The 21092-nt window shown below is 41.0% G+C and overlaps 1 protein-coding gene across 10 annotated transcripts in view; it reads left to right on the top strand.

Moving 5' to 3' along the window:
• Nucleotides 1-21092, top strand: part of NEO1 (neogenin 1) — a 237850-nt gene that overhangs the window by 188303 nt on the left and 28455 nt on the right. For 6 of the 10 annotated variants that reach the window (XM_077473298.1, XM_077473301.1, XM_077473295.1 and 3 more), the window contains exons 10-20: nt 2128-2276; nt 9759-9897; nt 10013-10062; nt 10541-10685; nt 10767-10877; nt 11542-11739; nt 15757-15852; nt 16167-16390; nt 16550-16688; nt 16777-16884; nt 18925-19119. In XM_077473298.1, coding sequence (XP_077329424.1) covers nt 2128-2276; nt 9759-9897; nt 10013-10062; nt 10541-10685; nt 10767-10877; nt 11542-11739; nt 15757-15852; nt 16167-16390; nt 16550-16688; nt 16777-16884; nt 18925-19119 — 1554 coding nt within the window. The remainder of the gene's footprint in view (nt 1-2127; nt 2277-9758; nt 9898-10012; nt 10063-10540; nt 10686-10766; nt 10878-11541; nt 11740-15756; nt 15853-16166; nt 16391-16549; nt 16689-16776; nt 16885-18924; nt 19120-21092) is intronic. The other 4 variants (XM_077473299.1, XM_077473296.1, XM_077473294.1 and 1 more) reach the window with 1 other exon arrangement.

Here is a 21092-nt window from a genome sequence, read left to right as displayed (position 1 = left end):
ATTTGAATAAATCCTTATGCATCTGTCTATCAATGCGTTTCACTTTTTTGCTTCCTCAGGACATAGGATTAACAATGTGGATGACAAAAATGGATTATAATCGTGCAAATCATATAATCCATATCTCACGTCTATATATCTGCAGAGTGTTCATCTTGCCTAGAGACACAGATGCACGTATAGGAAAGCATTAGGTTGGGCACCCATTGGAAGAACACAACTTGATCCCCAAACTGAAATACGAAACACATAATGGCACCCAAATTATAGGTGGAGGGGGGAAGCTACTTAAAATGCATGTATGTCATAAGTACCATATCGAGACATTTTATTATTTGCATGTATGAAGGAAATAAGCCTCTTATACAGTTTGTAAATACTCCATCAATCTAGCACAACATCAAGATTAGGATCAAAATGACGTAGGCTACTTGTGAAAAAAGGAGCAAGAGGGAGGTAATTACATAGATGAAACCATATGGCTCACAGATGAGTGGGCCCCCCAAACTGCAAAGGTATATATCCGCTGATAAGCTGGACATGTTACAATAAACCTCAGTCCCAATAGAGCATCGACTAACATAAGGCCCAAATATTAATCTATATAGTCACCTGCCCATATTGAGGGGAAGAAGGGGAGGGAGTTCAGTGAAACATCCCCTACAGATGGTGCCAATCTAAGATCAAACAAATAGAAAAACAGGGCCAACTAAATGCACAGCTCAAAATATAACAGACATATCCTCCAGCAACAGACAAAGCCCAAGTCTTACCGTAATTTATGAATGCACCACTACAGCCAAGAGTGCTTCCATAGCAGAGGGGAGGGCTTTTTTTTATTTGTTTTGTACAAATCGAATTTGCATGATTTTATATTACCAAATGTCTCCTCTAAAGTCCAACCAATAAGTTCTCTCTCCTTTGAGAACTGACATACAGAGAGGTTTTCTTTTCCCCTTAAGCAGTTATTTGTATCACAAACTGAGAGGTTGTCTTTCGTCCTTATGGAGTTATTGCAAGATCTTTTCTTGAATACTTACCAAAGAGCCAGTATGTTAGATCTAGGTATATTACATCCTAACACGGTATGCTGTATTACTAACAGGTGGAATGTCTTGATTTTGTAGCCATGAAATACAGCATTAAAAGAGAAGTGGGATTTGAAAATAACCATAGCACTTGCAATAACCTTGGTGGATGCAGCTTTATTTGGATGCTGCATCTGTCATCCAAAACTTGTGTCGGCTGATGTCACTGAGCCAATCCAGGCTCTGGAGAGATCCTGCATTTAATGTCAGGATCCACCCAGGTGCCTGGACCGATAGCTGGCCCAGCCTCTCAGTAAGCAGTTCTCGTCCCCTCCACAGCCTAGCGCTCCAGTAAATGCTGGAGGGGCAGAGCAGAGAGCCAGTGACTCGCTTGAAAGCTGGATTCTAGGCAAATCTATTTTTTTCCTATGCAGTCACTGTGCATTTTTATTCTAGGGTAGAGGACAGCAGAGATTTGCTTGCCGTATCAATCCTCCCCGCACAAGACTGGTCCAGCACCCCCATGTTCCTGCAGTCTTGAAAATGGACTCTTCCTGACATCAGCATGCTCAGAGCATTCTCCATAGGGAATAACTGCTGGACCATGGGAGAGTGCAGTTCTCGTGAGGATCAGTGGATCAGGTTAATAACTTTGTGCTCACCCCTAGGAAAAAAAAAGCGGTTGAGCCCACAGTACATGTGAATTTATTTTTTGCATGGCGTTGGACTTTACATTTTCTTGTAGCTATGGATATATGTTCACAGTAGAGGAGATACCCCTGTATGGTGGCTTTCTCTCCAAGTCTTAGAAAAAACTAATTTAAAACAATCATGTCTGTGATTATTCTGTTTATTAAAGATATGTTATTGAATAATTTACATTATACTGGATGGGGTTTTAGGTTAATTGAGAGTAAACATTTAAGAATGATTACCCTTTTATTTAGGAATACTGTCTTCTAATCTTGACCTTGACATAAGAATTAACAACATTAAATTTGTATTATTTGAAATGCATAATTCATGTGTAAAGCTGTGGTTATCTGCATCTTTTTTTTACTTGGATAGTATTTATTTATTTTTATTTTTTTATTTACAGTTCAAGTTCCAGGTCCTGCACCAAATTTAAGAGCCATATCCACCTCCCCAACTTCTGTCAGTGTCAGCTGGGAAACGCCACTGTCTGGAAATGGGGAAATACAAAACTACAAACTCTACTACATGGAGAAAGGTGCAGGAAATGAGCAGGTATGCAAATCACATAATGGGACCTTTTGAAATGTTTCGTACAGAAGATTAACAAATCTCAGAACTGCATTTCTCAACCTTTCTAACACAGAGGGACTGTTGAGCTCTCAGGATATCCTTGCTTATATCTGCAGCACAGTACATTAGCGTTTGCAGAAAGATTTAGATAAAAGAAAAAGGAAATTGATAACCTTTGCTGCCATGTACTATAAAGTTATTTTCATTAATCATGAAATTATACTAATTGCCAGACAAAAACTCAGTTAATGAAATTTGTAGTAGTATTTTACATTGATGGTCAGTGGAAAAGTCTTTTACATTTGGGGGGGGTCAGTGAATGCCCCATTTACACTGGGGTCAGTGTAATGCCCCTTATATAGGTAGTCAGTGGAGGAGGATCCTTAAGTTAGTGGGCTGTGGAGAAGGTTTCCATTATATTGGTGAAAAATACCAATAAATATGACGGCGCTCAATCTAGTAAGATGAATAATTTAAAAAACGTATTACATGAAAAAATTGTGGAACAACATCAATGCAAAATAATAAACGCATCAAACCCAATAACCTCGTAACGTGAATGTTACTCCATACAAGATGATTCCTGAAGTGGCCTCACTGACACGCGACTTTCTCAAGGACCCTTGGGAAGGTCGCATGTCAGTGACGCAACACGCCCGGGGGAGCCGATTGATGTTACGGCCGAGACTGGGAATTTCGGTTTAGTTCATGCTGCATAATCGTGTGACCCCTTGTTCACAATCTACTGCACGCATTGCCTCTATTTTAACTGTAAGTGACTATGGTGTCTTAATAAAATTGTCTTAAATACTACACTATGAAGATCCTTTTTTTCCCATGTATGAGCCGGGAATCATCTGGTATGCAGTAACATTCACCTTATGAGGATTTGGTTGACTCCATTGAAGCGCATTATTCTTTTTTTTTTTTTTTAGGTGAGCGGTCATTGCAAACAGCGGTGGATTATCCTTGGGATAGAACACTGGCTTTTCACTATTTTGATTATCACTGTGTGTGTGTGTATATATATATATATATATATATATATATATATATATAGATGGATTTTATAGTGTTTACGTTTTTCACATTGGACTTTTTTCAATTATCTCTGTGGAGGTTATTCCGCTTGATTAATTTCAATTAATTTTTGTATGTGCATTTTCTATGCTGATTCTACTTACTCTTTGCACTGTATATTAGGTTTTATTTTCTTACATCAGGGGACACAGAGCCAAAGTAGTCACTATGTAGGTTTATATGGGAACCAACGGGTGTCTACAGTGTTGATCACGAGTAAAGCTGTGCTGAGCTCCACTGGAAGCAATCCTTGCTGGGGCTAGCCATGCTGACTGGATCCGTTCCGATGTCTTTTCATGGGCTAAATGAATGGTACCAGGGCCTCGTGGCCGAAGAAACAAGTTTTTGCTTGAGAATGCTTCTCTTTAGAGAGCTGAGCCCTGGGATCCAGTACTTTTTGGTAGTAAGGCCATAAAGTTTTTACTGGCAGGATGCTGTCTCAGGTCCAGGATTGTGGGTAACCTGAGGTTCCCTGGTTCCTGAAGGTTTTATAAAAGGTCTCATAGCCCACCTTGAAGGGTGAAGATTGGGTCTTTATCTCTGATAAAACCCTGCTGCGAGGAAAAGGTAAGGGAGATTTTATCAGGAATTTCTCCTATGTATAATGTTGTCATGCCTATGTGCCACCACTGGGGGCTGTATTGAGAATTCACCGTCCTGACGCTGGAAACGGCACAGAAGCCTTCATTCTCCTCTCCTCCATCCGCAACAGATCCTCCGGTAAGAAAGGGGGGTCTGGTCTCCTATTGTGCCCCCAATATTGTTTTTTCCCCTGCGGGGTATAGGTTGCCAAAGCAGTTGCCTTTTTAAAAAAAGACAGACCGCGGCCGCTCAGCGGGGGATTTACCCCCCGCCATGTCTGCAGATGCTGCTCGCATGGGGAAGCACTTTCCTTTGACAAGGAAAGGGGGCGTGGCTAACTGCTTTAGCCGCCATCCACGCATGCAGGGAGTGATTTAAGCACTGTGTGTATAGCTGCTGCCTGGCTGTGGAGGGACAAAGCAAAGAGGTTGGCTGGATCAGGTTTGGTGACACAGGCATTTCCCTTTGACACATTGTACTGTAAAGAGGCTAGGATTAATAGCAGCTATTGCACTGTACTATAGCCTAGCAGTGTACACTCTTTTGCTGGTAGTGCCTCTGCTTTGTGCTTTAAAGCTATGAGTAGCAAAGGGACCAGGAACTCCTCTAAGGGTTCTAAAGGGTCAATGGTTACATAACAAAGTGAAACCATTTCCAAAAGAATGTCATCCTCTTCTGAGAGTGTTGTGGCCGGTCAGATTGAGCCATCAGGGGAAACTAGTTGCAGTCACGCAAGACACTTCAGCCCCTGAGTATGTCACGTGAGAGGTTTTGTCTTCTACCATTGCTGGTTTGGAAAAGAAGATTTAATGCTATTTATCCCTCCATAGTGGGGTCAAACATAGCAGATCCCCCATCTAGTGTTCAAGACCCTCTTGTTGGAGGTTCAGGAGGCTGGGGATCAGGTAGATCTTCCCAAAGATTTGGAAGATACTGGTTTATCCTCTTAGGAGGATCCTAATAGGAGTAACATCACAAGACAGGTTGCTTGTGCACTCTTACTAAGTTGGTTCGTTCAACCTTTTTGCAGCCTACAGCGCAGGCTCTTGATGCTCCCACCTCTAATTTGGGATCATTAAAACCTCCTCTATCTGGGGATGCCTTTCCTGTTCATGCATGGCTAACAAAGCTTATGTATGCTGAATGGGAACACCCGGATAAACAATATTCTCCTCCTAAGAGATTCTCCGCACTTTATCCTATGGAAGAGGACTTCTGTAAGAAATGGGGGAGTTCAAGCGATTGATGCTGCGATTGCCTCCGTGAATAAGAATCTCACATGTCCGGTAGTTAATGCGCTAATGTTAAAGGATTTAACAGATAAAAAGTTGGAGCTTCTTTCTAAAAGCCATATGGCTTTAGCAAGTTCAGTAGCGCAGCCGGTTCTTGCTGCAATTCGGCGTATCTCAGTCCATTAAGGAACAGTTTGAGGAGATGCTTAAAGTTCAGCCTGATGAACAGGCCCAACATTGCACTGATTTATCAGACGCACTGTTTCACAGTAGATGCTATGAGAGATGATATCATTCAAATGTCATGGCTTATGCTTGGACTAGTGTATTCTGGCAGGGTTCTATGGCTGAAAAGTCGGTCAGCCAAAGCACCGTGGAAAAAGCTCTTAGCCAGTTTTCCTTTACATGGTGAACGGCTATTTGGAGATGATTTGGATAAATACCTACAAAAGATCTCTAATGGCAAAAGTTCTCTTTTACCAGAAAAGAAGAAATTCAAACATTTCTCTTTTAAGCGAGCTTCTTCTCCTGTGCCAGGGGCATCAGCCTCTAGGCAGTCTCGACGGCCTCAACCATCACGTTCAAGGGGAAAGCCCCAATGGTAGCAGATCATAAGAGTTCTTGGGGCAGAAAGCCCACAAAACAGAATGCTAAAGCCTACTTATGAAGGTGCGCCCCCGCTCGCTCGGGTGGGGCGTAAGGCTCCTGCAATTCTCAAGTATCTGGCAGAAACAATGTCGAGACGGGTGGCTTCTGCTGTTTCTCTAGGTTACTAACTAGAGTTCCAAGATTTTCAGTCTCCTCGGTTTCTAAGGTTAAATGTTCCCAAGGACCTAGAGAAGACTCTCCTTCCAGCGTGGATCATCTATTCAAGTCAGTGATATCAGAGGTTCCCTTAGAGGATCAGGGCACAGGTTTTTATCAAAACCTTTTTACGGTTCCAAAACCAAAGTGAGAAGTATGACCTATTCTAGATCTCAAAGATTTGAATCGGCACTTCAACATCCGATCCTTTCGCATAGTCAATCCGGTCAGTTGTTGCCATCCTCCAAGGAGGGGAGTTTTTGGCTTCTATCGATATCAAAGATTTTCAGTTTGTGGCCCTGCCATTCGGTCTATCGACAGCACCACGGGTGTTATCAATAATTCTGGCACCTCCTCTAGCCAGATTAAGGGCTCAAGGCATAACGATCCTAGCCTACTTAGACGATCTGCTTTTAATAGATCATTCAGTTTCAGGTCTAAACCACAGTCTGGTCAAAACTGTGAATGGAGATTACAGTACTTGGGTCTGGTCATAGATGCCATACAGAAAAAGGTATTTCTACCCCAGCCAAGAATCCGTTCCATTGTAGAGCTAATTCAACTCATCAAAGCAAAGAAAAAGCCTTTCATTCGGTTGTGCATGAGATTGTTGGGAAAAACGGTGGCCTCCTTCGAGGCCGTCCCTTACGCACAGTTTCATTCAAGATTGCTACAAAATACAATCCTGTTGGCCTGGAACAAGAAGGTTCAGGTCTTAGATTTTCCAATATGCCTGGCTCACAACGTGCGTCTGAGCCTAAATCGGTGGTTGGTATCCAGCAACCTCCAAAAGAAATAGTTTCTACCAGTCTCCTGGAAAGTGGTGACGGATGCCAGCCTTCTAGGCTAGGGAGCAGTCCAGGAAGAGGATTCTGTCCAGGGGAGATGGTCCAAGTTGGAAAGGACCTTGCCTATCAACATTTTAGAGAGGAGGGCAGTTCGTCTGGCTCCAAAGTCCTGGGCGGTCAGACTGAGGGACTGTCCTGTCAGGATTCAGTCTGACAGTGCCATGGCTGTGGCTTGCATCAATCACCAGGGGGGCACGAGGAGTCGTGCAGCCCAAAAAGAAGTGAATCATGTTCTGACTTGGGCAGAACACGTCCCTTGCCTATCGGCAATATTCATTCCGGGAGTAGAAAATTAGCAGGCGGATTACTTGAGTCGCCAGCAATGATTTCCGGGGAATGGTCTCTTCACCCCAACCTCTTCCTAGCAATATGTCAGAGGTGGGGTACTCCAGACGTGGACGTGTTTGTGTCCAGATTCAACAAGGTTGACAACTTTGTGTCGAACAAAGGATCCACTGGCTTGGGGAACAGATGCATTAGTCTTCCCATGGGATCAATTTTCCCTGATCTATGCATTTCCTCCAGTTCTGCTACTACCGCGTTGTCTTTGCAGGAACAAAAGGAGTCGATTCTGGTGGCCCAGAAGTTTGCCGAGATCAAAATGGCAGTGGGAGTCCCTTGGACTCTGCCATTATGGCCAGACCTTCTCGCACAAGGTCTGTTATTCTATCCTACCTTACAGCCGCTAAATTTAACGGTTTGGCTATTGAGACCCACATTCTAAAGGATCGTGGGTTGTCTCCTTTGGTAGTGTCTACCTTGATTAATGCCAGGAAGCCCGCTTCCAGAGTCATTTACTATAGAGCAGTGTTTCTCAACTCCAGTCCTCAAGGTGCCCCAACAGGTCATGTCTTCAGGATTTCCCTCAGATGAAACAGCTTTGGTAATTACTAAGGCAGTGAAACTGATCAAATCACCTGTGCAAAATAATGGAGAGCCTGAAAACCTGACCTGTTGGTGCTCCTTGAGGGCTGGAGTTGAAACACTGCTATAGAGTCTGGAAGGCATATGTTTCCTGGTGTGGATCCAGGGATTGGCACCCCAGGAAATATGTCATAGGTGGTAGGATCCTTGATTTCCTGCAAATGGGAGTAGAAATGAAGCTGGCCTTGAATACTATCAAGGACCAGATCTTGGCCTTGTCAATATTTTTTCAACGGCCTATGGGTTCTCACTCTTTAGTGCATAGCTTTGTTCAGGGGGGTAACACGGATCAGTTCCCCTATCAAGGCACCTATAAATCCTTGGGATTTAAACTTGGTCTTATCGGCTTTGCAGAAACAGCCTTTTGAACCTTTATGTGAAATTCCCTTAGTTCTTTTGACTAGAAAGAAAGTCTTTCTGGTTGCCATTTCTTCTGCTAGATGAGTATCGGAACTAGCGGCTCTGTCTTGTAAAGAGCCATATCTGATCACGCATAAGGATAAAGTGGTGTTACGTCCTCCTGAATTCCTACCAAAGGTGGTGACAGGTTTTCACTTAAACCAAGATATTGTGCTTCCTTCCTCCTTCCCAGAGCCTTGATCTAGGGAAGAGAAGGCACTACATTCACTTGATGTGTAAAAAAGTGAAGAAAATTCCTCCTTTTCACGTTAAAGCACACTCAACCAGGGCGATTAGTGCCTCTTGGGCGGTGCATCATCAGGCCTCTGTGGCTCAGATCTGTAAGGCCGCAAATTGGTCTTCAGTTCATGTTTACCAGATTTTATCAAATCGATGTTAAAGGTCATGAGGCTATTGCCTTTGGGCACAGTGTGCTGCAGTATGAGTCTTCTGGCCTCCTTTTTTTGTTGTCTCCCTCCCTTCAGTTGCCATTGCTATGGGACATCCCACATAGTAACTACTATGGCTCTGTGTCCCCCGATCTATGAAAAGAAAACAGGATTTTTAAAACGTCTTACCTTTAAAATCCCTTTCTTTGATGTACATCAGGGGATACAGAGGTCCCTCCCTTCTTGGTATACACTTGTATTGCTTGGCTACAAAACTGAGGACTCCCAGTAGTGGGAGGGGTTATATAAGGGAGTACACTTCTTGCCTTAGTGGGTGCCAGTATCCATCACCTATCGGTGGCCCTATAACCCACATAGTAAGTACTATGGCTCTGTGTCCCCTGATGTAAAAAGAAAACAGGATTTTTAGAACGGCTTGCCTGTAAAATCATTTTCTTTGATGTACATCAGGGGACGCAAAGGTCCCTTCCTTCTTATTATACACTTGTATTGCTTGGCTACAAAACTGAGGACTCCCAGTAATGGGAGGGGTTATATAGGCGAGTACACGTCTTGCCTTAGGGGTGTGTCAGTGTCAATCACCTGTCGGTTCCCATATAAACCCACATTGTAACTACTATGGCTTTGTGTCCCCTGATGTACATCAAAGAAAAGGATTTTACAGGTAAGCGGTTTTAAAAAATCCTGTTTTTGTATTGATGATCCACTATTGTTTTCTGTAATAAGGGATTTTTAAATTTACCTCACTGGATTGAGTGCTGTCCTATTTGTCTGCATTTTTGAGTTTTATATATGGTGACACTACTGTATAAGGGATTGGCTGCTCTCTCTTTAATTGATTTTTCACTGCCTCAATCTGATTTTTGCACACGGCTTCATTCGCACTGTTTTATTTTCACTTGGCAGCCCAACAGTTGTTCAGACTACAACTCATTACATTGGTGGTCACTATGGAGAATGCTCCGTACATTGCTGACCGGTGAAAAGAATGCCCCCTTACAGATGGCTGAAAAAATCATTGGTGCCAGTGGTAACTTTTATGTTGGAGGCATAAATTGCTGCTTGGACACCCCTAACAACCCCGGTTGCGAGAACTGTTTTAGAGTAAAATATTTTTTAATTCCCATTTAGTGCTCGACTACTCCATGGTTCTGCATTTTTTACCATTCCCTTTTAAACTTGCAGGATATTGATGTGGGGGGACTCTCGTATACTGTCACTGGACTGAAGAAATACACAGAATATACATTCCGAGTTGTGGCAATTAACAAACATGGGCCAGGAGTGTCAACGCAGGATGTCATTGTCAGGACTCTTTCTGATGGTTTGTGTTACATATTTTCTTTACTTGTGATTGACTCTCCTTTTCTTTGTTTACTCCTGCTCTGTAGTCTTGCTCATGAGTGCTGAATTTTCCTTGTCATTTGCCTATATTCTAGTACCCAGTGCTGCTCCTCAAAACCTGACCCTGGAAGTGCGCAGCTCACAGGTAACCCCAGCGTTGGTTCACTCTGTCTTAAAATGCTCAGACATTTTCTTATCAAGTGCCTACTTCTTATGATTGTTTCATCTATAAAATTTCTGTATGGTGGGTTCGCTCTATACCCATAAACCTGTAAGTTCTGTTTAGAGCATCTTTCATGTGTATGTATTGTAGCCATTTATATCACTTATCTACCAGTATGGTTAATGGTGAATAGATAAAAGAATGTAAAGCATTTTACTGGTTAACCATTTTTTAATATGTATCAAAGAACGCTTGATGTGTACCTATAGTCTAACATTTTGTGAATTATGTTGAAGTCTACCTGTTGAATATATCAAGGTTATGTCTCTCATTGTAAAATGTAGGGTTTTTACAGTTTGGCATTTGGTCCAGTATGAAATCTCAGTTTTACCTGTGAGCAGGAAACAGTTACTACAAAGCACTGTTATGTTTTAATGTGGTTTACTTTTTAAATTCTTAGAGCATCCTAGTGCAGTGGCAACCCCCTCCACTGGGAACTCAGAATGGACAGATTGTAGGTTATAAGTTGCGTTACCGCAAGACTGCAAGAAAAACTGAAACTATTGAGATCCTGGTAGACAACCAGCTCTCACAACTTATTACTGGTGAGTGCTGTCCTCTCTCTGCATCATTCCTGTTTTTTTTTTTGTGATGCCTCTGACACTGACAAATGCTTTTATCTCCAGGGCTAGAGAAGAACACAGAATACAGCTTTCGGGTTGTAGCCATGACTGTAAATGGGAGTGGACCAGCCACTGACTGGGTTGCTGCAGACACATTCGAAAATGATCTTGATGGTGAGAGAACTTGTTTGCGGGGTGGTTACCTTCAAAAGGAATAAGCATGCAAATAGTAGTATTCTGTGTTTGTTCCCCTTAAAAGAGGGTTGAAGTGACAGTTCATACAATTTGATGTAATGTGTAAAGTCGGACAGCCTTCTTAACTAGCATTGACACACTGAGGAGTATCGGGAATACAGAGGAGCTTTTGTGTCTGTAAATCTAGTACATTCATTTCTGATTTTAAATGATGCATTCACCTTTGGAGCATGTCACATGTTCTTCCCGTTTTTAGAGTGGAACATGTAACCTGTTCCAGCACCTTCAGATTCATACCCCTCTTCCCTGTGACAACAGGAGATGAAAGGACCTTCTCCCCGCACCTGCTGTCAAAATTTGAAAATGGCACATCCGCGCGGCACTTTGCCCCCACACTGCTGCATGATTCATGCCTACACGTACCGCCAGCCATTTCGGGTGACAGCTTTTAGTTCTCAGTGAACTGTGTGGACGCTGGTGAGGGCACTTGTAGCCCATTGATCTTCCTGCTCTTGGGGATCTGCCTGACTGTACAAGATATTTTTTTTTTTTCACTTTGTGTGATTCATTCTGTATAGGTGTATACCTGTTGTGTTGAAAGTTTGCTTTAGAATGTTCAATTGTTGTGTTTTCACCTCCTCAGAATCACGTGTTCCTGATATGCCAAGCTCACTTCATGTGCGTCCTTTGGTGACCAACATTGTTGTTAGCTGGACACCCCCAGAAAATCAGCATCAAGTAGTTGTCCGTGGTTATGCTATTGGGTATGGACTTGGAAGTCCTCATGCTCAGACAGTTCGCGTTGACCATAAACAGCGTTACTACACCATTGAAAATCTGGGTAAAGTATCATGTTGCGTTTCTTGTATATTTACCTTTCATGTTGTGTCCACACTGTGTAGCTAGGCTAGGGCACCATGAGCTCAGCCCTCATGCTTAAAGTATCACTATAGCCAAAAGGAATATTCCAAGTGCCGCCTCCTAAGCGTGTTTTTTTTAAAAATATATATTTAAACAAATACCCAGCGATCCTGGTAGTTCATTGGCCAGTGATGGCGAACCTTGGCACCCCAGATGTTTTGGAACTACATTTCCCATGATGCTCAACTACACTGCAGAGTGCATGAGCATCATGGGAAACGTAGTTCCAAAACATCTGTGCCAAGGTTCGCCATCACTGTCATAGGCCCTTCTCCTGCAGGGTGGCAATGCTTCGATGATTCTTGATTCTTGATTCATTTGATGATCTTATCCTTGTGCAACTGTCTTCTTAAATTGGAACTTCACCCAAAAGGGGAAGTTCTGTTTTTCCTTCTCCTCCTCCCCCTGCCTATTTTACATTTGGCACATCATTTTTTGGGGGGGAGAGCAGACACCTGATTTTGACCGGTACCCGCTCCTCCACTTCTAGTCATATCTCCACAGCGATCGGAGTGTAAATGAGGCCCCCCTCCTTCCCCCGCCACCTTCTGGGACACATCACTGGTCCCAGAAGACTGCAGGACCAATCACAAAGCGCAGTGCTGCGCACAGTTGAAAGCCAGCTGTAAAGCAGAAAGGCTTCACTGCTGAAGATGCCTGCACCTGAAGCGGATTTAAGAATTGGCTTCGGTGAGGACATCGCTGGATCCAGGAGCATGTAAGCGTACTTTGTTAAAGGTCAGTAGCTACAGTATTTGTAGCTGCTGACTTTAATTTTATTTTTTTGGTTAGACTGGAGCTTCTCTTTACGAACGTGGAGGGGGAAGTTATCAGGGTTTTCACCCTGCCACCAGTACGTAGGGTGTGCTGGGTCAGTGGGAAGTGATGCGGGACACTCTCTCCCTAGATGGTGGATTCAAGACTTCAGTGATCCTTGTTTTGCCCTACTTGTAAGAAAGGTTTGGCCAGAGAGAAGCCCATTTAAGTGTGTGACCACTTGTAGCAGCATTGAGAAACCAGTCTAAAATAGATTGATCTTTGTTAGAACAGTGCCATCATGTGGACATTTTTTTTTTCATCTAATGAACTTACTAAATTAAGTACCAGCCATGTAGTACATTTGCTTTCTGTACAATTCTCTGATGAGAGAAATCTCAATGTTTTTATATTATTTTTTTCTTTTTTTTTTTTGAGTTCTAAGGCCTTTTGTTTAAAAAGCTCAGTACAGCTAATTGTTTTTTTTTTTACTGGGATAAAATACCACCCAGTAATTGTAATTTGCCAATGCATATAAACAAGCGTTAGTTTTTATTTTTTTTACTGAAAAATACACCGTTTTTGGTCAGTAATTTACGGCAAATGCGCGCATTTGTGTGCACATTCGTACATATTTTCTCCTTGGCATTGTCAACGCGAGAACAAGCTTCCAAGCATGCGTGTGAAAAAGATGCTCAAACAGGATTTTTGTGTGCAAGAGGCCTAAGGATTGTAGTGTTTGATACTGAGAGACGTCTTCATGTAGTTATTTAGTTACATTTGTTAGGTTATCAATTTTCAACAAAAAGCATATTTTATCAAACAATGTAGTTGTGGTAATTATTATGAAAACCAGTTCAGAAAGCTTTAAACCAAATATGAGAACATTTGTTTAATGCTTACTATGAAATAAGTTGTATATTATGTAATTGCAAACGAAAAACCTAGACACTGTGCTATATCTTAGAAACAACTCTGTTCCCCTAAATCCAGCCTGTGAGCTGAGTTTGTTTCTCAGATACATATCAAGAAACCCCCTGTTTGGATTATATGTGCCTTGGAGCAAAGATCTCAGAGGGGGTTCGTTTCAGCCCCTCTGAGATCTCTCATGCAGAGGTTGCCAATTCTTTCATATAAACAAGTGGAGAAACTATCTGCTCACTCAGCTTTCAAAAGAAAACATCTGGGCAGTCTGCCAAGTTTTTTAAACTTGCAACATTGTAACTAAGCTTCCTCCTTAGATCAAAGGGATAGAACTTATGTGTAAATAATCAGGGAAGACTGACAAGTTTTCAACAACCTGTAAATGCAGGACGTTTAATCACTTAGTCTAAATCTTTTGCTGACACTTCTTAAAGTGGATGTAAACCTACTCTCATTCTTTCTAAACTACTGCAATATTGGTTTTCTAGAAAGATATACATGCCTCTCCTGCATGTATATGTATCTGTCAAATGTATCCCCTCTGTTTGCTATGAGACCCGAAAAACTGCAGATTTTGTGGGTGGGTCTGTTTTCCAGGGTTCAGTGGGTGGAGTCGTGATGTCGGTATACTCCCCACCCACCTCTACACTCCCCTTATAAACGTGCATTTTTTCCTGTTTATTTCTTACACTGATCGTCTGTTATGATCACGAACATCCAGTCAAAACCCAGAAAAGTCCCCACATGTCTTCAGCATGCCAAATCATGCTGAAGTGTGGAATAGCCAATCGTTGCACAGCAGCAGGAGTGGGAGGGAATTAAAAAAAAATGCATGTCTCTTAAGCTAGTGCACGAGATATGTAAATTACCTGTCACTCACAGCAAGGGGAGGATTTGACAAAGTTTTTTTTTTTTTTTTTTTTTCTGTTTGTCAAGCTTTATCTTGCTGAACAATAACAGGATTGCTCAGAGCTGGATTAACTTTTTGTCAAAACTGGGCTCAAATGATAGGAAAACTTATACTCTACATTATGACATAAAAAAAAAAAAAAAATCAGGTTTACATCTACTTTAAGTTAAAAATCAATATTTTTTGCTAGAAAATTGCTTGGAACCCCCAAACGTTATATATATTTTAGCAGAGACCCTAGGTAATAAAATGGCAATTGCTGCAATATTTTATGTCACACTATACTTGCCCTGCAGTCTTTCAAATGCAATTGTTTGGGAAAAATTTCACTTAAATTAATAAAAAGAAAAAAAAAAAAGCGAAAGTATAGTTAGCCCAATTATTTTTGTTTTAATGTGAAAGATGTTACGCCGTGAGAATCGCAATCTATCTTCTAAGCAAAAAAAAAATCCTGATCCTCATTTTAGCCAAAATCGTGCAGCTCTAATGTGCCTTGACTACCATGCTGTCTTTATGGTGACTTACTCACATTGGGTCTGGATGGTTCCCCATTGGAAAGTCTGTCCTATTTTAAGATTGTGTACAATACCACAATACCATCGACTGTTTACTGATTGTACCTTGGCTTGCTTATTTGCACCTCTATGGGCAACATCCACACTATGAATGCCAGTCAACCCTACTGGCTGATATTACTCTATTAAAGATTACGAATGGATTCTGTCACGTGCTCCTACCTAAAGGATTCCCGAAACGTTTTGAGTCCACGTGAACTGTAATCGGAATCTTTGCCTGTTAAGAGTTTTATTTTTAGTGTTATAGATTTTAATGGTATAAAAGTTGTTTTTATGGTACTCAGTTTAGTCTCTCTTTGTCGACACAAAGTCCATGACTACATATTCTGTTTATAGTTATGATTTTTGTAAAAAAAAAAAAAAATTTTTTCGGTGAAGTCATGTTAATGGAATTAAGGGGGGGCGGGATGTAAACACATTTTTTTTTCCTTTTTTTTTTTTTTAAGGCTTGATCAGGAAAAGGGTTCAGCAGTTATTGCAATGATATTTGATTGCACTGTACCTGTAAGGATTAACCAAGGGACACTCTATAGCCACCCAGATCACCTCTACAGTGAATTCAGGAGGTAGACAGAACTGTAATCAGCTTGTTTATAGCCACTTCATACTCTGGGTGCACCAGACATGTTCAAAGAGCTGATAAAATTGTACTAATCAAATAAAATTCACAGCTTATTCTTTGAATGCGGTTTGTGTTTTGCCACATTTCCCACATTGATGTTAGTTTTACTATTAAACATTTTAATTTGACTTTTGAATTTTCTCTTTGCAGAGCCTAGTTCACACTATGTCATCTCTCTGAAGGCTTTTAACAATATGGGGGAAGGCATCCCTTTATATGAAAGTGCTGTAACGCGACAACACACAGGTAACCTGCATAATGCATACGTTCTGCTTTATTTATAGCCAAAGAGAACCTATATAAGCATTGGAAAGAAATCTCAGAATATTTGTAGTTTGCTAATACTAACAATTTCTCTTCTTTCTCTCTCCCCTTTCTTCTCTTTAACTATTAAACCTTTACCTTTTGATTTGTATTTATTTTATCATATGCCTGGGGCTGCCCGTACGTAATGTATTTATTGCATGTTTTTCCATATAATTGTTTTCTATTCCATATTTTTTCCATCCATTTCATCCTTTTGTTTAATTTCCCATGTGTTTTCACAATTTGTGACGTAGACACTTCTGAAGTTGATGTTTATGTTGTTCATGCCTCATACACCCCAGTTCCAGAGCCCAGCCCCATGTTGCCCCCTGTGGGGGTCCAGGCGACCATTTTGAGCAGTGACACAGTACGGCTAACCTGGGCAGACAACTCTCTCCCTAAGAACCAGAAGATCACAGATGCACGTTATTATACTGCAAGATGGAAGACCAACATTCCAGCTAACACAAAGTACAAGGTGAGAGACTGATGAAGGTGTGTGTATATATCTCTTTATAGAACAAGATGAACCAAGTGTAATAAGTTTGGAACTAGCATTGTGAATATGAAAACAAGGGTAAATGATACATTTGGATTGACATATATGTACTTTTTTGTTACTCTTGCACCTTCCCAGATGGCAAACAGTACAACACTCAGCTATTTGGTTAGTGGTCTAAAGCCAAACACCCTTTATGAGTTCTCTGTGATGGTTACTAAAGGTCGACGGTCAAGTACATGGAGCATGACTGCCCATGGCACTACCTTTGAATCAGGTATCTTTTTTTTAAACAAACAAAACAAACTTGTATCATTGCACTTTGTCCAGTTCTGTGTGAAGTATCAATATACTCTATTTTCTAGTGCCATCCTCGCCTCCTAAGGATGTGACTGTTGTGAGCAAAGAAGGCAAGCCACGTACTATTATTGTGAACTGGCAACCTCCATCAGAAGCGAATGGCAAAATTACAGGTGACGTGGCAATAATTATTTAACTATGGCTTTTTTTCCCTTTGCATCAAATATATATATATATATATATATATATATATATATATATATATATATATATATATATATATATATATATATATATATATTTATTATTATTATTATTTTTGATGCTTTGAAAATCATTTTTAAATTTTCACAGCAAATACCCAGGATAACAGAATTGTTCAGTAAGCTGGAACCAGAATGAATGCACAGAATACCAGTCCAATCTTTTTGTATTGGCAAAATTTAGTTAGTTTCATATGGAAATGTAACAAGGTGCCCTATAAGCCAGTCATTAAAATTATCTGAATTATGGTTTAAATTCAGCTGAAGCACTTCACATCTGTGTTTTCTGTAATTTTTCAAAGCAAAGCTCAGGCTAAAGTCGGCTGGTTCAGCATGGAGCAGCCAAATTTTGATTCATGTATGGAATGGTGGGTTGTGGATGCAATGCATTTCAGGCTAAAAAATTTTGTATTACAGTAGTATCACCAGAGCTAAAGTCCTCCTTGCATCAGATAAATACTAAAACAGCGCTAAAAATAAAATAAAAATAGAAATAAAAAATTGATGATAATGAAACCATAGGGCAATAGCAAACACCACGGCCAACAGTCTTTATGTAGCAGATGGATATGTGGACAGTTCAGATAATTCACAGTCACTTTTCTGTTAGTGTGCACCTTCCACCAGAGTAAGAATGCAATTATCCACCTCGTGAAGCACGCACTCCTCTGGGGTACAACTCACCAGACACAGCTAGAAAGAGCCTTGTATCAGTATACAAACACCGCTCTGTGCTGACACCCCACATATCCAGAAGGTCCACTGGTATAGGTACTACGATTGTATCATAAAACACAAGGATAGATGTACATAGCGTAATCCTATTTATTATAATAATACCCATACAGCAGACACCCCTCTTAATTCTAGCTGTTTACATTTAAAATGCATTCCATGAGCATAAAGAAATGAAATGGAGGGTGCTATCACCATCTCCAGCCATCCCCTGGAAGTGTGCTGTTCCTTGCAGACACTGTATTACACTTCCGGGTAGAAGGCAGAGCGTGGTGGAGCGCACAACGTCACTTCCAGTTTCCCCAGCACAGAAACCAGAAGTGACGTGCGCTCCACCACGCTCTGCCTTCTACCCGGAAGTGTAATAGTGTCTGCAAGGAACAACACACTTCCAGCGGACGACTGGAGATGGTGATAGCGCCCTCTATTTTATTTCTTTATGTTCGTTGATTGCATTTTAAATGTAAGCAGCTAGGATTAAGGAGGGTTTCTGCTGTATGGTTATTTTGCATTATAATAAACAGGATTACGCTATGTACAATTATCTGAACTGTCCACATCCATCTGCTACATAAAGACTGTTGGCCGTAGTGGCTGCCATTGCCCTATGGTTTCATTAACATTAATTTTTTATTTTCTTTTTGGCGCTGTTTTAGTATTTATCTGATGCAAGGAGGACTTAAGCTCTGGTGATACTACTGTAATACTATATTTATATTTATCTAAACGGCTGCTTAGTCTTTTATGTTTTGATTTCATCTCTATTTTATATTTTATATTTTTATCTTTTTTTTTTTACGACTTTAATGTCTGAGACATCGACATATGATATCGAATAGTTCAACACATCTACCTGCTGTTGACACTGTAGGATTGAGGTGGTGCTGAGTGGGTGACCCATAGGCCATAGTTATACCTCATTTATCTATTTACAAAAGAAATGTATATTTATTTTTTAGAAAGGTGAGCTCCTTTAACAATGGTGCCGTGGTTCTTGCTATAGTGTGGCATAGAGTAAGTGAATTTCTAAAATGGCATTCACGAACATGCACGCACAACTTATTTCAGTTTAGGTTTACACAGCATGTAGAAGGGTGCTTTATAAAGCAACAGAAAACACGTCATTGCTGTTTCTCATTTGTGTATGAAGTATGCTGGTTAAAACATCCTATATTTCAAAAGCTAAATGATTGTTTTTTACTTTGTGTCCTATAGGCTACATTATATATTACAGCACAGATGTTCGTGCAGAGCTGCATGACTGGGTAATAGAGCCAGTTGTTGGAAATCGCCTGACCCACCAAATTCAAGAGCTGACTCTAGATACTCCATATTACTTTAAGATCCAAGCAAGAAATTCTAAAGGAATGGGTCCCATGTCAGAAGCTGTGCTCTTTCGTACACCAAAAGGTAAGCAGAGCTAAAGAATGGACCAATTTTATGTAAATCCATCTATAAACTGTCCCTAATCTTCCACAAGGTCTTTTGTAACTTTTCAGCATTAATCCTGTGTTTGGTTCTGATCTTCTTATAATCCTGTATTGTGTAGAACCAAAGTAATCTTTCCCTCCTATTTTTTCATCATACAATTTGATATGCTAGATCAACAGATATTTCACCAAAGTTATCATTTTATATCCACAAAGTTCTTCCCACTGTCAACATATGGCTAATTCTGATAAAGCAATATGTTTCCCTCATTGAGGACTGGAATTAAATCTGATCTACAGCTAAAAGCTCAGGCAACGTTTCTGCTGTAAAAATCAACTTCAAAGTATTGAGGAGGTGATATCATCTGACATGCATCTCTCACTCTTATGGGCGTCCGCAGAACTTTTTTCATAATTTTAGGGTCACCCATGCGCCTCCCCTTTTTGACAATATTACATTATCATGGTCAGACTGCAGACGTAGTACAGTCCCTAGGATAAGTAATGGATAATGGCCAACAGGCCCTCTTACCAGACCCAGTGAAATTACAGCAGTGAACCCTCCAGCTGGACGATCGCTCACTCTGGGTTCCCTGGTGGCGACTCTGGTCAGTAGTGTAGCATGTCCTGTACCCTGGCAATGGCTCAGTCTTTCTCTGGTGGCGCGGGGCAGGGTAGCTCTCTGGTGGCGCGGGGCAGCTCTCTGGTGACGCCCCCTGCCCCTACCTGCGGACGCCCATGCTCACTCTCTACCAGGCTACTCATCACCTTGTTTTAGTGGATGCCAGTCCATTGGTACCATTTATTCATATGCTATAGGACTGCCCTGTAAAATAAGAGTCTTGAGTCCAGGTCTACCAACTTATAAGAAAATTAGGCTGTTGCACTAACCAAAATCCAGTAAAAATGTAAACACTTATGTTTATGTATATGTCTTTGCAAGCTCCTTCAGCCCACCAGCGTTCCTTCCCTAATTTGATAAAATAACCTTGGTATGTCTTCTTGGCCTATCTATTTTCATTCGAAGCTTGTTTACGCGTCTACTTATTTAACCTAAGTGTTTTCCAGCGTGTATGAAAATAGTGTATGGCCAACGCACCTGCATGCGGGATCACCTTGTGATATTTAGCTACAATTTACATATGAAGGTTGAATTGTGTCAAAACATTCCCACACGGTGCTGGATATAAAATATAAAGCTAGTGCACCTGCTATACGGTGTGTTTTTTTTGCAAATACAAGTTGCAGTTTTAGCACAGACCTCAATTTGGCGGCTTCTTTATGTAAATACACTAGTTTTCAATGCCGTCAAAATTGGGGGTGTTGGCTTTTTGTGTAGAGGGCAATGCACTACCTAAAAACATATTCACACCCTCTCTAACCCCTAACATTTACCTTCCATAAAATGACAAACACCTTGTTTGCATGTTTGCCTCTCCTACCACAGATCCTCTGTACTGACGCTAAAACTTTCTTTGCTGCATGCAAGGACTTGTACCAGAATCTACTACTATGTTCTATTTTGTTACTCTATCTTTCAGTAGTTGTATGTCACCGACACATACCATTGGTACAGAGTCGTGTAAACTTTAAAGGCGTTGAAGCAGTGCATACTAATTCCAGGGCATTGAAGCCCCTTTTGCGTATCCCACTGTACAAGGTGATGACCTTGCATGTGGAATGCAGCTTGTAAGTCAGACAGCAGCAGCCTAGGAGATAAGGTTGTAACTTAGCCACTTGCTTACTGGGCACTTAAACCCCCCTCCTATCCAGACCAATTTTCAGCTTTCAACGCTGATGCACTTTGAATGGCAATTGCGCAGTCATACAGCACTGTACCCAAATTACATTTTTATCATTTTTTTCCCACAAATAGTTCTCTTTTGGTGGTATTTGATCACCTCAGCGTTTTTAATTTTTTTGTTAAAATGTAAAAAGACCGAATTAAATTTA

Source organism: Lithobates pipiens, unplaced genomic scaffold (assembly GCF_037356315.1).
Source record: "Lithobates pipiens isolate NorthernLeopardFrog02 unplaced genomic scaffold, aLitPip1_a1.2 Scaffold_8, whole genome shotgun sequence".
Lineage (NCBI taxonomy): Eukaryota > Metazoa > Chordata > Amphibia > Anura > Ranidae > Lithobates > Lithobates pipiens.
The sequence above is the reverse complement of the archived record's forward strand: the minus strand, read 5'-3'. Positions and strand labels throughout refer to the sequence as shown.